The sequence below is a fragment of the Mastomys coucha genome, unplaced genomic scaffold, assembly GCF_008632895.1.
Source record: "Mastomys coucha isolate ucsf_1 unplaced genomic scaffold, UCSF_Mcou_1 pScaffold21, whole genome shotgun sequence".
Taxonomy (NCBI): domain Eukaryota; kingdom Metazoa; phylum Chordata; class Mammalia; order Rodentia; family Muridae; genus Mastomys; species Mastomys coucha.
In genome coordinates this window covers 71,369,549-71,384,286 of record NW_022196904.1, presented here as the reverse complement: position 1 = coordinate 71,384,286, position 14,738 = coordinate 71,369,549, and the positions used below count along the sequence as shown (strand labels likewise).

The 14,738-nt window shown below is 45.4% G+C and overlaps 1 protein-coding gene across 3 annotated transcripts in view; it reads right to left on the bottom strand.

The window, feature by feature from the left end:
- Positions 1–6,243: 6,243 nt before the first annotated feature.
- Pde8a (phosphodiesterase 8A) overlaps positions 6,244–14,738 on the bottom strand; it is a 129,275-nt gene continuing 120,780 nt past the window's right edge. For 2 of the 3 annotated variants that reach the window (XM_031387171.1, XM_031387173.1), the window contains exons 20-22: positions 13,422–13,589; positions 7,707–7,836; positions 6,244–7,381 (exon numbers count right to left, since the gene is read on the bottom strand). In XM_031387171.1, the coding sequence (XP_031243031.1) occupies positions 7,257–7,381; positions 7,707–7,836; positions 13,422–13,589 (423 nt within the window). In that variant the 3' untranslated portion in view covers positions 6,244–7,256. The remainder of the gene's footprint in view (positions 7,382–7,706; positions 7,837–13,421; positions 13,590–14,738) is intronic. The other variant, XM_031387172.1, reaches the window with a different exon arrangement.

Here is a 14,738-nt window from a genome sequence, read left to right as displayed (position 1 = left end):
TGCACACCCATCCTATCAGTTTTTGTTTAAGATGGTTTCCTCTGGTTCATGCATTCGTATCTGCTCCCTGTGCACTGCCTCAACAGTGTTTTCCCAGTCCTTTTAGTTTCAACTTGTGTGTCTGAATAAGAGAGATCTCTAGTTAGAGCATTGCTTTACATTGGAAATGCGTTCTGACAATCTTTGCCTGCACTCAGACGCTTACTCCAGCTCCAGTCCATTTACTCTTATATGGTTAAGGTAGACTAATACTGCTAACCTGCGCATTTCCCAATGTTTCCTGTTTTGTACTCCAGGCTAGCCTCACACTTGACACTTAGTTGTCTGTTTACTGCGGTGTTAGTATGCCAGCTAGTGTACAGCTTCCCTAAGCATTTATCTTCTTATCTCCATTGCCATCTGCCTGTTTTCTTTATATGTATGTTTTTGTTTTGGCTACGTAAGTGTAGGTGCAGTGCCTGCAGAAGCCAGAAGAGGGCAGCAGGTCCTCTAGACCTGGTTTTAAGCTGCCATGTGCATTCAAGAACCTAACTTTGGTCTTCTGCAAGAGCAGCCAGTAGTTTCAACTGCTGAGCTTCTAGCCCCTAAGTTATTTTCTTAATGATCGTTCTTGATATTATTATTAATGTTATATAACAAGTTATATTAACACAAGCCTCTTTTTGTTGTCAAGATAGAGTCTCACTATGTAGCCCTGGTTGTCCTAAAACTTACTGGTTATATCAGACTGGCCTTGAACTCACAGAGACCTGCCCCCCCCCCCAAGTGACATAATTAAAGGAATGTGCCACCATATCCACCTCACAAGTCTCTTTAAACAGCTAGTTTAAAATTCTTGTTCTGTCAGGAATTGTTTTTTTCAAGAACTGTAAGCAACAAAGGGGAGAACAGGGACAGCTTTGTAGGGTCCCTGTGTGAGTCAGAGACTGTCAACATTAGATGTGGCCTTGGGTCTTTGCTTGGTGTCTCTCTACAAGTACAGTGCGCTTGTGTCTCAGGCAGCCTTAGAGTCTGTTTTATCCAGAGAATGATCTAGGACTGAACAACTTAAGTTTATTAAGCAAGCAACAGGAAAGGGACAAATAGCAAGCCATGGAAAATGACATCCTCAAGTCAGGAGCTTAAAAGCTCCATTTAGGCAGCCAGCTGGAGTTTCCACCTGAGAGAGAGGGAGAGGGAGAGGAGAGGGGGGAGAGAGAGAGAGAGAAAGACTCATGGCAGGCGGGCCAGAGTGTTTCCCCTTGGGTGGGGCTTCCACACAGAACAAGCAGCTGATAGATTAAATCAGCATTCATCCAGCAGGGATGTGGACACAGCAGTGTTGGATCCCCTGTACAGATGAGCTGCTGGCAGCTAGCCATTCCCACCACAGGGGCTTTGATGCTATGAGATGAACTTGAGTGGCTGCTTTGGAAAGGGGCAGTGTTTTCAACACCCTTAGCTGTTTGCTCTTTGTCCATATTACAGGGCCAGGGGCCAGCCTGACCAGGATAGGGAATCTTGGAGGACTCCTACATTAAATAGGCTTGAGTCTGAGATGAGGAGGCCCATCTTGCTCTCAGCAAGACTAACAGTACATGACAGTTTACAATATAATTTATGTTAGTTTCCCATAGGAGAAAATTTTCTCAAATCCCCTCCAAGATCAAAGTAGGGGACAACCGGCTGATGCCATCACTACAGAGCTGATTTGACTTAGTTTTCACTTGGTAGCTCTGAAGCTCTAAGCTTAAGTTTCTGTTCTCTTCCTGTAATTGTGGTACATTGTAGCAACGTTAATCTTTACATAATCTTGATTACTCTAATTCTGTGTATAATCCTGTGAATTTATGATGTTGGGGGAAATGTATATTAAAAGCAATGTTTCCAATGTTAATATTCTTTAAGGAATATCTAAGTGTGCATTCTTTATAAAACCACTGGGAAGGAAAACTATCATTTTCTAAAGCTTTTCCCTGTTGAAGTTCCCACCTTGCCTCTAGGCAGTGACCAGGTTCAAAAGCTGGGTATGGTACAAGCCTGGGACCCCAGCCCTTATGACTTATGAGGTGGAGTTCAGGAGTTCAAGGACAGCCTCAGCTATATTAGACTCTTTTTTTTTTTTCCAGACAGGGTTTCTCTGTGTAGCCCTGGCTGTCCTGGAACTCACTCTGTAGACCAGGCTGGCCTCGAACTCAGAAATCTGCCTGCCTCTGCCTCCCAAGTGCTGGGATTAAAGGCGTGTGCCACTACCACCTGGCTCTGTATTAGACTCTTTAAAAGACAAAACAAAAACCAAACAAACAAAAGGTTCTGGGGCTGGGCCTTAGTTCAGAGTGCTTGCCTAGCATGCAGGAGGCACCACATAAAACCGGCATGGTAATGCTGGTTTCTAATACACATATTTAACCCTAGATGCCTCAAGGCCAGCTGGGGCTATATATCAAGACCCCCATCTCTAGAAAAACAAATCAAAACAATTCTCAGCACTAAGGAGATAGAGGAAGGAGGGTAAGAAATTTAAGGCTAGTCAGACAGTGGTGGTACACGCCTTTAATACTAATACTTGGGAGGCAGAGGATTTCTGAGTTCAAGGCCAGCCTGATCTACAGAGTTAGTTCCAGGACAGCCAGGGCTACAGAGAGAAGGTTCAAGACTACATAGAAAGTTAGGGGCCAGCCTGGGCTAGAAACCCCGTCTCCAAAGAAAAACAAACACACTCAACAACAACAAAAAGCCCTGAGTATGTGGGGACTGACCTGAGGTAAACAATGAGGTCAGAAACTGAGGCTTTATGTAAGGTAACTTTCTGTCACGATGGAAAAGAATGCATGTTCACATCTGTGTGGATACATGTGTGTGCAAGGGTGCACTGGCATGTGGATACATATGTGTGTGGTGCACTGGTGTGTGGATACATATGTGTGGGGTGCACTGGTGTGTGGATACACATGTGTGTGGTGCACTGGTGTGTGGATATCCATGTGTGGGGTGCACTGGTGTGTGGATATCCATGTGTGGGGTGCACTGGTGTGTGGATACACGTGTGTGGGGTGCGCTGGTGTGTGAATACATGTGTGTGGGATGCACTGGTGTGTGGATACACGTGTGGGGTGCACTGGTGTGTGGATACACGTGTGGGGTGTACTGGTGTGTGGATACACATGTGTGGGGTGCACTGGTGTGTGGATACACGTGTGTGGGGTGCACTGGTGTGTGGATACACGTGTGTGGGGTGCACTGGTGTGTGGATACATGTGTGTGGGGTGCACCGGTGTGTGGATACACATGTGTGGGGTGCACCGGTGTGTGGATACATGTGTGTGGGGTGCACTGGTGCATGAGTGAGTGCAGATGCCTGAAGCTGAAGTTAGGTGCCTTTCTCCATTGCTCTCAACACTGTCTACTGAGACAAGCCTGGGACCCCAGCAGCTTGCCCTGCTCTTGCATGCTGGGATTACAAGGAGGCCCCTAGACCCGTGGGGTCAAGGGAATCCCAGCTCTTTTGCAAGTGCTTTTCCCTGTGTGCATGCATGTGCATGTACACACACACATCATCATCATCTTAAGAGAACAAGAGTTAGTTTATTCTAGAGCCCTTTTGAGTGACCATGGCCTGGGAACACAATTGCAGGTTATCCCAAATTCCATGTTTTATTGTGGAAACAGTTTAATGAGATTTTTATGGTTTTACAGAATAAAATCAGAAATAAATGCAAATACATCTGAGAACAGGCACAGTGAGATGGGGAGTTTCCTTCCAGGCCCAGGATGCTGTCCCATGACATCTTAGCCTTTGGGTTGCTGGAAGCCAGTGGCCCACTAAGTCAATGGATCCTAGAAGGTTTTTCTCTTAGTCACAGGATGTTAGTTTAGTTCTGACGCAGGTGAACAGGAATGGCTGTTCTGAGGCTGGAAGTACCTGGGATAAGGCAGCTAGCCTCTGGACCTGCAGCATTCCAGGCTCCCACAGGACTGAAGTTCTACCAGTCAGTTCTGCAGACACAGCTTCTTTTCAGGAGTGTCCATTCACAAGATCTCCCTACTCCCCCTGCCACAAATTATTTTTGTCTTCCCATCTTCAGATATACTAAACAGTTACCCCTATTTTATCTATGGGTACACACGCGTGTAAGTGTTCCTGGAGTCCGGAAGAGGGCGCCAGAGCCCCTGAAATTACAGGTGGTTGTCGGTGCTGCGAACTAAATTCTGGTCCCTGGAAGAGCAGTGTGCCCTTGACCATCAAACCATTTTCCAACCCCTAATCCTATTTTTAGAACGCCTGTTCAGTTTACCCTCTAGCTGTATAATTTCCACTCGTTCCAGACAATAGCACAGAGCCTTGATCTGCCCCAACCCTCCCACATTGTTCCACCCACAGTGCTGTTCTTGGCCCCTGACTGAATGCAATTGCTTCCTGGCGGCTGAGTTTACTTCCTCCCTTCTAGATTAAACAGGGCTGGCTCCACCGGCCAGGAACCCGGCCTTGCAGGTGTGGTTGGAGGCTGTGGAGCAGCAGAGCTAGAGGAAACCGGAAGGGTGGCGCAGAGAAGACAAGCGGGAAGAACCGAGAGGCAGGGATGTGCGTGCCTTCCCTGGGACACCAAGGCTGCGGGGTGCAGACCTTTATGGACAGTGATGCCCCGGGAGCTTTGTTTCCTTGGAGTCTTTCCTTTCTGACTCGAAACCATCTAACAGACTGCACAGCCTCCGGTGTGACAGTTATGAGTGGCCTCAGGTTTCCTCTGGGCGCAGCAGGATGAGACAATTGTTACATGGATTCAGACTCTTCCTGGCTTGTGTGAGCTGATGGCGCTCAGCTCCCGGCCCATTGTTTCTGCTGCCTCCAGGGAAAAGGCTTCCCTGTGACTCAACCGCGCTTCTTCCAGCAGCAACTGCCTCTTTGAAGAAAGTGGGAAGCCAGCTTCTTGCTCCTTTTCTCCTCTCTACCTCTCCGCTGGCCGCCCCCCCTACCCGCCCCCACGGCTACTTTTGTCCAGAAGTTTACCCCTCTATCTGGATCTGGCCTCTAAAGGGCATCTGTAATGAACTGTGTCTGCTTGTCTGAGTTACCTGCCGTTCCCCTCTGAATGCCAGTGTAGCTAAGTGGGTCTGGGTGGGGAGGTTCCTTTGACAAGGCTTAACGGCTTAGTTTCCAGTGTGGAGCCATAGGAGGTGGTAGAGTGGGGGTGGTCTGGCTTGGAGGGGCATGTCCAAAGAGCATGGTAGAACCATCCTCCTTTCTCAGTCAGTTTCGCACCTAGTGCCCTACCACAGGCCCAGATGGCATGGACTGAAGCCTCTCCATTTGTCACTGTTATGGAAAGCTGACCACACACACATGCCACTTGGCATTCAGAGTGCTCTTTAAATCCAAGGGCTGGGTCTGTCAAACTGGACCAGGCTCACACCTTGCCTTGTCTAGTGCCTCTTCCCTTGGCTCTTTGTCCTGCATCTCCTAGTGACAGTTGGGAACATCACCTCTATCTCTGGGTTTTAGAAGGTGGGGAGCTGTGCACCCCTGTGTGTCACTCAGCAATGCCTTAGCTTTCTCTCATTCTTTAGTTATGGCCAGGCTTCTAGGAGACCCAGCCACACACAGGCTTTTGTTTCCTAGACTCTAGAGCAGCAGTTCTCAGCCTGTGGGTTGCTAGCCCTTGGGACCCTTTCACAGGTCCCAAGGAATTTCACAGGAAATTTCACATATCCTGCATAACAGATATTTACATTATGATTCATAACATTAGCAGAATTCACAGTTATAAAGTAGCAACAAAGGTAGTTTTGTGGTTGGGGGTTACCACAGCATGAGGAAGAGTATTAAAGGATCGCAGCGTTAGGAAGATTGAGGACCACGGCTCTAGAATGTCTGGAGTGGTTCTTTTCCTTTAAAAACCATCTTCTTCTACCTTATAATTCTTATAGCTTCTTTTAGCTCTCACAAATGCTAGGCATACTCATGATGAAGCCTCGCTCGTGCCACCTAGCTGGTGCTCTTGTGGTAAAGCAGCCTCCTCCTCGTCAGGGCACTGAGGGGAGAAGATGTCTCTTCCCCCGCAGTTATCTTAGGTCAGGCATCTTCATGCAGGACAAAAGAGCCTGTGTTCTCCTCCATGGTGGAGTCTGTGGTCAAACTGAAGAGCCATCATACTATCCTGGCTCCACAGGACCTTACAAAGTTGTTTAGTTGCCAGTTTGTTCTACAAAAGAGATGTCTATCCCTAATTTAGAAAGATTACTTATACCAAGAAATGGCAACAAATGACTTCTTAAAAACAAATAGTTTAATTTCATCCAGAAAAAAATACAAGTTTAAAATGAAACTAACATTTTGACATGTCATTGAATATCATCTTTATAGTATTATGCTTATTCAAAATGTGAGGAGATAGAACTTTTATATTTCTAGACTCAAATATCCCATGTTAGTTGTAAAATATCAGCTTCTAGATACCCAGGTTTGCTTTGCTTTTATAGGGCACATTTTATAGAAATGGTATAAAATGAGGCAGGCTTTTAGAAATTCAATTATAAAATTTTAGGAAAAAAAATGGTCAAATCCAATTTTTTCTCTGAGAAGGTACCTGCAAAACTCATGACAGCTACTGCTCAGAGCCCGGTCTGCCCAGACGTGGCTTCTCTGTTACACACTAGAGTGAGACCCGCTGCATAAAGCCTTTCCCATAACAGCAAAGAGAAGAGTTTAACATATTCCATAGTATGGAAAAATGCATCATTTTAAAATTCAAAATCTGCATTATGAAAATAAGTCTGTAACCAAATCATGCACACAGACGTCATGAATTTGGTCAAGGCATCTGAAATTGGCTTGGAAGTATTTTTAAATTCATAGAAAACATCAAAAGTCTAATAAAATAAATAAAACATGTAATAATCGGGATAATCAACCCTAAATGTCTGTCTCATTTGCAAGTGAACTTAAGAGAGAAGTCCCCTGTAGCAGTGTTCCACAACCAGCAGCCGTGCCTTCCCAGATGCTGCTCTGCAGGCGTGAGGAACTAGGACACATGGTCACTGTCACTGCTAGGAGAGCCATGGGTCACCTCTGCAGGGCTCCCAGGCCTGTGGTAACACACAGTCGATATAAACCACAGCTCTTGGGTGCCTCACTAAGGAGCCTTGCAGGAAGCTATGGCGTCAGAAGGTGGGCATCCCCATGGGCTTTCACAGGCTCTGCAGATGAGGGGATAGCTCTGGCTAACATTGATAGGGCTAAGAAACTGCGGAGACCAGGAAGGCCAGGTGTGTACCTCACACTATTCTGGAGGGGGCCGGAGGCAGCGCAGCTTCTTCTCATCCAGTCCCTTCCAATACTTGAAGTTGTCATCTAGGTGCTGCATAAGGTTAGGCAGGTCAACAAAGGCTGGCGAGAGAAACAGCGCTGTAGTATCTTCAGGGCTTTTCTTTAGGAAAGGTTCAGGCTTCTCATTTTCTTTCTGGGAATGGAACTTGGGCCTCTACAAGTCTGGGAAGACTGGAGTGCGGGGAAACCTATCCTCAGCTACACCCCCCACTCCCATCTGCGGGCATCGCTCTGCACCACCTCAGAGCCCTTAGGGCACAGGAGCTGGGGACATCCTTAGGGTCCTCTTCTGAGTACTAACCCTCTGGAATAGCTACTTTCTCTCCATTCTATCTTGAAAGTCTACGCCCCACATGCTCCTTCCTAACTAGTGGTCACTCTTAAGATGTGCTAGGTTCCTTACCATCCCAGGCATCAAACATGTCTGTAATGAAGTAGTCAATAAAGGAGATCTGAGACTTGGGAATGCTGCAGGTGTTTCTGTCAAACACTGGCATCACCACAGGCAAGTCCAGCTGTTTCTCTTCATCAGTCTGTGAAACAGAACACCCATGATCTCAGACCTGAGTCCTGGCCTGCCATGGAGCAGCCCCACCCTGAGTACCTGAGACAACCCCGAAGGCTGGCTTGAGAGCCCAATGTAGCACCAGGGAAGCAAACCAGATGTGCCAGACAGCACTGTTCCCAGAGTGAGAACCCTCGCAGACATCCCAAACATTTTCAATAGCTGGAAGCTTCCTTGCTAATGTCCCTCAGGTCAGAGCAGTCTCTGGTCACCTACCTCAGATCTGTCACTCACTACCCACCATCCTCCTAGCCACAAATGCCCAATGTGCCCACACTGGTGCTACACATGAGCAGAAACGCGGCCCTGTCCCTGGACGGGCCTAGTGGCCATTTCTCAGCTATGACTGTGCCGTCTTGATGGAAATACTATAAACAGACCTATTAACTAGTAAGGAGACTGCACTGGTCCTAAAATCTCCCAGTGGAGAAAAGGCAGTGGAAATGCCTCACCTGTAAAGTCTAACAAAAGTTTTTAAAATCGTTCTCAAACTCTTCAAAATTAAAAAAAAAAATCCCAGAGAGAACATTTCTCATTCATCTTAGAAAGCCAATGTGCCCTAGTAACAGAAAGATCCTGAAAACAAACTCTACAGACCGATATGCATGTGGAGATTGATTAAAAAAAAATCCAGACAAGATGCTGGTACAAATGAGTTCAGCATGACTGTGGGTTTCCTGGGTACAAGCAGGCTTCAATACAAGAAATACACTGTGGTATGGAATGAAGAGGCTGGGGGTGGTGGGGTTAATGCCTTAGTACTCAGGAGGCTGAGGCAGGAGGACACCAAGTTGGCTATTTAGTGAGTTCCAGAACAGCCTGAGCTACCAAGTAAGGCAGGTCTTAGGATTCACAGCTCTGATGGCTGAACAATTGCTTAGCACACAAGGCCCTGGATTCAATCCCCAGAACCCAATAAATGGAACATGGTGGTACCTTTAAGCCCACTACTAAGAAAGCAGAGGACAGGAGGGTCAACCTCAGGTAATGGAGTCAATACCAGGCTGGGGTGGTGGCACATGTATAACTTAGTTACATAGAAAGCGGGAAGATCTCCAGCTGCATACGTAGCAGAGGATGGCCTAGTCGGTCATAGAAGAGGCCCTTGGTCCTGTGAAGGTTCTGTGCCCCAGTGTTGGGGAATGCCAGGGCCAGGTAGCAGGAGAGGGTGGGGTTGGTGAGCAGGGGGTGGGGGGAAGGAACAGAGTTTTTTTTCATAGGGGAAACCAGGAAAGGGGATATCATTTGAAATGTAAATAAAGAAAATATCTAATAAAAAAAATTCAAAAAGGAAAAAAAAAAAAGAAAAGAAAAGAAAGCAGGAAGATGGTGAGTTTAATGCCAGCCTACAATGTTAATAGTGACACTCGGCCAGGCGGCGGTGGCGCACGCCTTTAATCCCAGCACTTGGGAGGCAGAGGCAGGTGGATTTCTGAGTTCGAGGCCAGCCTGGTCTACAGAGTGAGTTCCAGGACAGCCAGGGCTATACAGAGAAACCCTGTCTCAAAAAACAAACAATCAAAAAAAAAAAAATAGTGACACTCTATCTCAAAAAAAGAAGAAAAAAAAAGTTCTGTATGATCTGAAAGGGTAAATCATGTGTTATAAATGTCATGACACAAGAGTTTGTTCATCTGCTCACCAAAGTGGCAGCTGCGCTTTCTGCAGCTTTTGATATCTGTTCCACGCCTGTCACCAACAGTTCATGTTTTGGGGTGTTCGGGTGTGTGTGTGTGTTGATTTAACACAGAATCTCATTTCTAGATCAGATTATAATGGGACTCAGTTTGCAGCTGACATGACTTTGAACTTAACCCTCTTGCCTCCAGCTCCCATGTGCTGGGATTCCGCGTGGACAGGGTCATAGCTGGTCTCAGAAGGTGCAATTTGAACCTTTCTTCTAGTCTGCGCTACAATTCCATTTTTAATTTCCCTGATGATGTAAGGTAGTTTTTTAAGTAAATATTTGCAATGTATATATGTATATATATGTATATATATGCATAGTATAATTTGCATATTATACTATGTTTTAGGAAATATTTACTTATTTCTAACTGAGTCCTTTGTCAGAAATGACTTGTATTTTCTCACAACCTGTCCTGCTTACTCATTTTTTAGTGTAATTTTTTAAGCTTTGATGACATCTAATTGTCTTAGTTAGGGTTTCCATTGCTGTGAAAAGACAACTGTTATAAGGGTCATTTCACTAGGGCTGGCTCACAGTGTCAGAGGTTTAACAGTCCATTATCACGCAGGAAGCATGGCAGCATGAAGATGGGCATGCTGCTGGAGAAAGAGCTAAGAGTTCTACATCTTGATCCAAAGGCTTCCAAACAGCTAGGAGGAGGGTCTCAAAGCCCACCCCCACAGGGACACACTTCCTCCAACAAGGCCACACCCACTCCAGCAGGACCACACCTCCTAATAGTGCCACTCCCTGGGCCAAGCCTATTCAAACTATCACAATAATGTCTATTTTCTTTTTTCCATAGCTGTTGCTTTCTGAACCTAAAAGTCTGTCCATTTCAGAAACACTGGGGAAATTCTGCTGTAGTTTCTCTAGAAGTGTCATTGTTTAGCTTTTCTAGTCAGGCTAAGGATCCTATTGTGAACTGACAGGTGTATGCACAAGGCAGGAAATCTTGGGCGAGCTCCTTCTAATATATGACCAAGAGATATCTATTTATTCATGCATTCTTTAAGTTTCTAGCAATGTTTTATGAGGTCTGGCCATCTATTAGTAAATTTATTCTAAGCAATTTTTGCTTTTTATTGCTACTTAAGTTTTAAAATAATAGCACTGTTCATGTTTTATTTTCTGGCTGTTAGTATATAAAACCCAACTTGACTTTTATATGTTGAACTTATTGTCCTATATGCTCTTATGAATAAAATCTAATTAGTGGAATGTTATGTACCTTGTGAATTTTTACACACACCCCAAAATACAAAAGCAAAACCCCCAAACAAAAGCCACCAACTTATCTGCAAATTTTAAGATGTGCTATTTTCTGTTCTTTTTTTTTATTATATGTATATGTCATCTGTCCCTTGTGTAGTATAGTAACTACAAAGGTCTACATAGTGTTGAACAGAGTGATAACAGCCCTCCAGTTTTGTTTCCATTATTTAGGCAATAGCACCTTAAGTCATGATTTTAATCCCTGCATCAGGAGCCAAAGGCCAGCCTGATCTCCACAGCAAGCTCCAGACACCCAGAGCTACAGAGGCGGTGTCTCCAACAAAGTAATTTCTTAGTAATTTCTATTCCTAGTCTGCTAAGAGATGGCTGATGAGTTGTCATGCCTCTTCTGTAACTGAAGCAATGATCATAAGATTTCCTCTATTATCCAAGGGAATATGGCAAATTATTAAAATAAGTGGCTTTGCTAGTCCTTCTGGGAACAAGCCTGCTGGGTGTGACACATACCCTGACCAGTGTCTGATTCTGTTTCCCTGATTTATGTCCTTGAGAAGCAGACTGTGATGCCCGTGGTGTTGCCTGCTGGCACTGAAATGGCTAAGGAGTGAGCTGCCTCCTTCCTTTTTCATATAATTTGTAAGGTTGGCATTTCTGCCATTAACGTTCAAATTGCCTGTCTTCAACAAGTTCTATCAGCTGCTGACTGCCAATATTAAATGCACACACATTATGGTTAGGCCCTTTTCTCATCAGGAAGTACCCTCCTGCTCCTGGCAGTACCTTGTGTCTTGATGGCTTTTCCTGGATTGGTATGGCTCTTCTACTTGTTTATAATTTGAATGCTACACCTGTATGGGTCCACATCCATCTGTTCTTCATATTTAAAATATCTTTTCTAGTAGTGTTTCTCTACGTAACCTTGACTGTCCTGAAACTTGCTTTTGTAAACCAGGCTGCCCTCAAATTCACAGAGATCTGCATGTTCTGCCTCCTGAGTTCTGGGACTAAAGGTGTGTGCCACCATCCGGCTGCCTTTTTCTATCTTATTACTTCGAGTATAGGCACAATACTGCAACGTGAGAGCCTTTGCTTAAGATAATTCTGTATTTTAATACAGAGAAATTTAGAGAATTTAAAGAGTCTTGTATAGCTACCCAGGTATTGACCTTGAGGGGTACTTCTTTTGCATCTTGAAAAGTCAAGTTTGCATCTGTGATCCCTTCCTTTCAACCCTAAGAGCTCCTTCTAGCATCTCTTGCACTGTAGGCTTCCTGGGGATGAACTCAGTGCTTTCCCTTGTCTGAGAATGAGTTTATCTTGCTCTGCTCCTTGAAGGGTATTTCACTACAAACAGAGTTCTAGGTTGACAGTTTTATTCTTTTTGTTTTTTGTTTTGTTTTGTTTTGTTTTTCAAGACAGGGTTTCTCTGTGTAGCCCTGACTGTCCTGGAACTCACTCTGTAGACCAGGCTGGCCTCGAACTCAGAGATTCACCTGCCTCTGCCTCCCAAGTGCTGGGATTAAAGGCATGCACCACCACCGCCCAGCGACAATTTTATTCTAACAGCAGCTTCGACATGATGTTTCAGGATCTTCTGACCTTCAAACTTTCTGACAGGAAATTAGGAAACGTAATAAATGTCCCCTGCTTTTTTTTTTTTTTTTTTTTTTTTTGAGGAAGGGTCTCACTTTGTGGCCCTGGCTAGCCTAGAACTCTCTAATGTAGACAGGCAGGCTGAACTCACAGAGACTCTCCTGCCTCTGCCTCTGCCTCCCAAGTATATAGATTAAAGGCAAAGGCCACCACTGTTCCAGCCCTGGCCCTCGCTGCCCTCACTGTGCTTTAGTCTCTGGGCGAATGTCCTCTCCCACACTTGCAAACACTTCTGAAGATGTGAGGGACAGTGCTTTTAGAAGAAACCTGCCAACCCAGGGTCCAAACCCAGCAAAGCTGTCCCAGAAGAATGAGGACAAAAAAAAAGTAACACATTTACAGATAATGAAAAACAATTTGGGGGGGAGGCAGAGAGATGGCTCAGTGGGTAAGAGCACTGACTGTTCCTCCAGAGGTCCTGAGTTCAAATCCCAACAACCACATCGTGGCTCACAACCATCTGTAATGAGATCTGATGCCTTCTTCTAGTGTGTCTGATGACAGTTACAGAGAACTCATATAAATAAAATAAATATATAAATTTTTTTAAAATATGTATGTACTACTATATGTAAGTACATTGTAGCTGTCTTTAGACACACCAGAAGAAGGTGTCAGATCTCATTATGGATGGTTGTAAGCCACCATGTGGTTGCTGGGATTTGAACTCAGGACCTCAGGACCTTCGGAAGAGCAGTCAGTGCTCTTACCCACTGAGCTATTTCACCAGCCCCTACATAAATCTTAAAAAAAAAAAACAAAAAACAAAAACAAAACAAAAAACAAAAAAAAAACCAATTTGATGACAATTTATTGCTATCAATAAATGTACAAAATAATAAATCTCCTTCAAAGACAATTTCTTTTAGAGTTTTCTTTCCTAGTTTTAAGTTGGTAGCCTCATGGTGTTCCCTCCCCAGTCTGTGTGTGTGTGTATGAGCATATGTGCATGTACTTAAGATGCAGCATCTTACCTGAGAAAAATACTCCTCTGAAATGCGTGCAGCCCACTCGATGCAGTGCTCTAGGGGCCGGCAGGGATTGGACACATCGGCACACTTAATCATCATTCTTTTGATGAGAGCCCGGCTCTCTGAAGTCTTGAGCATAGCTTTTATGTCTTCCAGACTTCTGCCAGTTTCCTGAACCACGAGTGAAGTCAAGCAATCAGAATGGGCTCTCGTGCCCAGCTACCTTCCCAGGGCGCTCTGAGCACAGGAAGGCTAGCCAGGATCTACAAAGTTGAAGACATCAGCAGCAGAGTGCTGTGGATGCTCTGAGCACCAAGCGGCTTCCTCTCTAGAGGAGGCAGGAAGCATGGCCCTGAGAATTCAGCAGGACACAGGCGGCACTGGGCCTGGCAAATCCACCTTCTCTTTTTCGCCACTCCTTCCCTGTGTTTACTTCCTCTCCCAGTTGCTCTGGCCTTTCCCTTTTTTTCTATCTCTTCCTATTGGTAAGAACTTAAAGGTTGATTTTTGTTTTGTTTTGTTTAGGATATTTATTGAAAAACAAAATGAGTTGGAAAAATAGAATTCTCTCTTCTCCTAACAACAGTGGTCTGTGGTCTACCAGTCCCTGCAGCCCAATCCTCACCGGGTATTGCAACAGGTGGTTTGAGAATCAGCCTTCAGTGAACTCAGACAGTGTTAAGTATCAGTCCCTCACACTGCCTCAATGTCGATGACTATAATACAAAGGACACAAAGTCCTTTGTTCTTATCTGTACTGTGGGAAGTATCATTACTATTACATTTTTAAACAAGGGCAGGATTTAGAGTGAGGTGACGCATGCAGTGCCTCCCAGCGGAACTAGAGTCAAATGGACGCTGTGCTGTCTGAGTGCTCAGCTCTTCCTGTTCTACACTGACCCGTGCCTGGGGTCTACTGTCTTATGGTACAGAAGGATGACAGGAGCTGACACCTGCTCCTGGCAGGCATCTCCTGCCGGCATGCCGCCTATGTCACCTTTGCTAGACAGTTAACGCCATGCTCCAAATCCAGAAAGGAGCAGGAGCAATGCTTCACTTTGGTGATCCCAGCAGAAGCTCCTTCCTAGCCCAGCCCCTCTACAAGGACAGCTGCTGGCACCGTGGACACGCCCACTAGACAGTGGTTGTCAGGGGCACCCAAGGAGCCAGGGGTGGCAGTGCACACCTTCAGCTCCAGCAGCTGGGAGGCAGAGACAAGCATATCTCTGTGAGTAGGATCACAGCCTTGGTCTACTTATTGAACTCCAGGCCAGCCAGGGCTACACAGTCAAAGACTGTCAAAGAGAGAGGGAGGGAGGG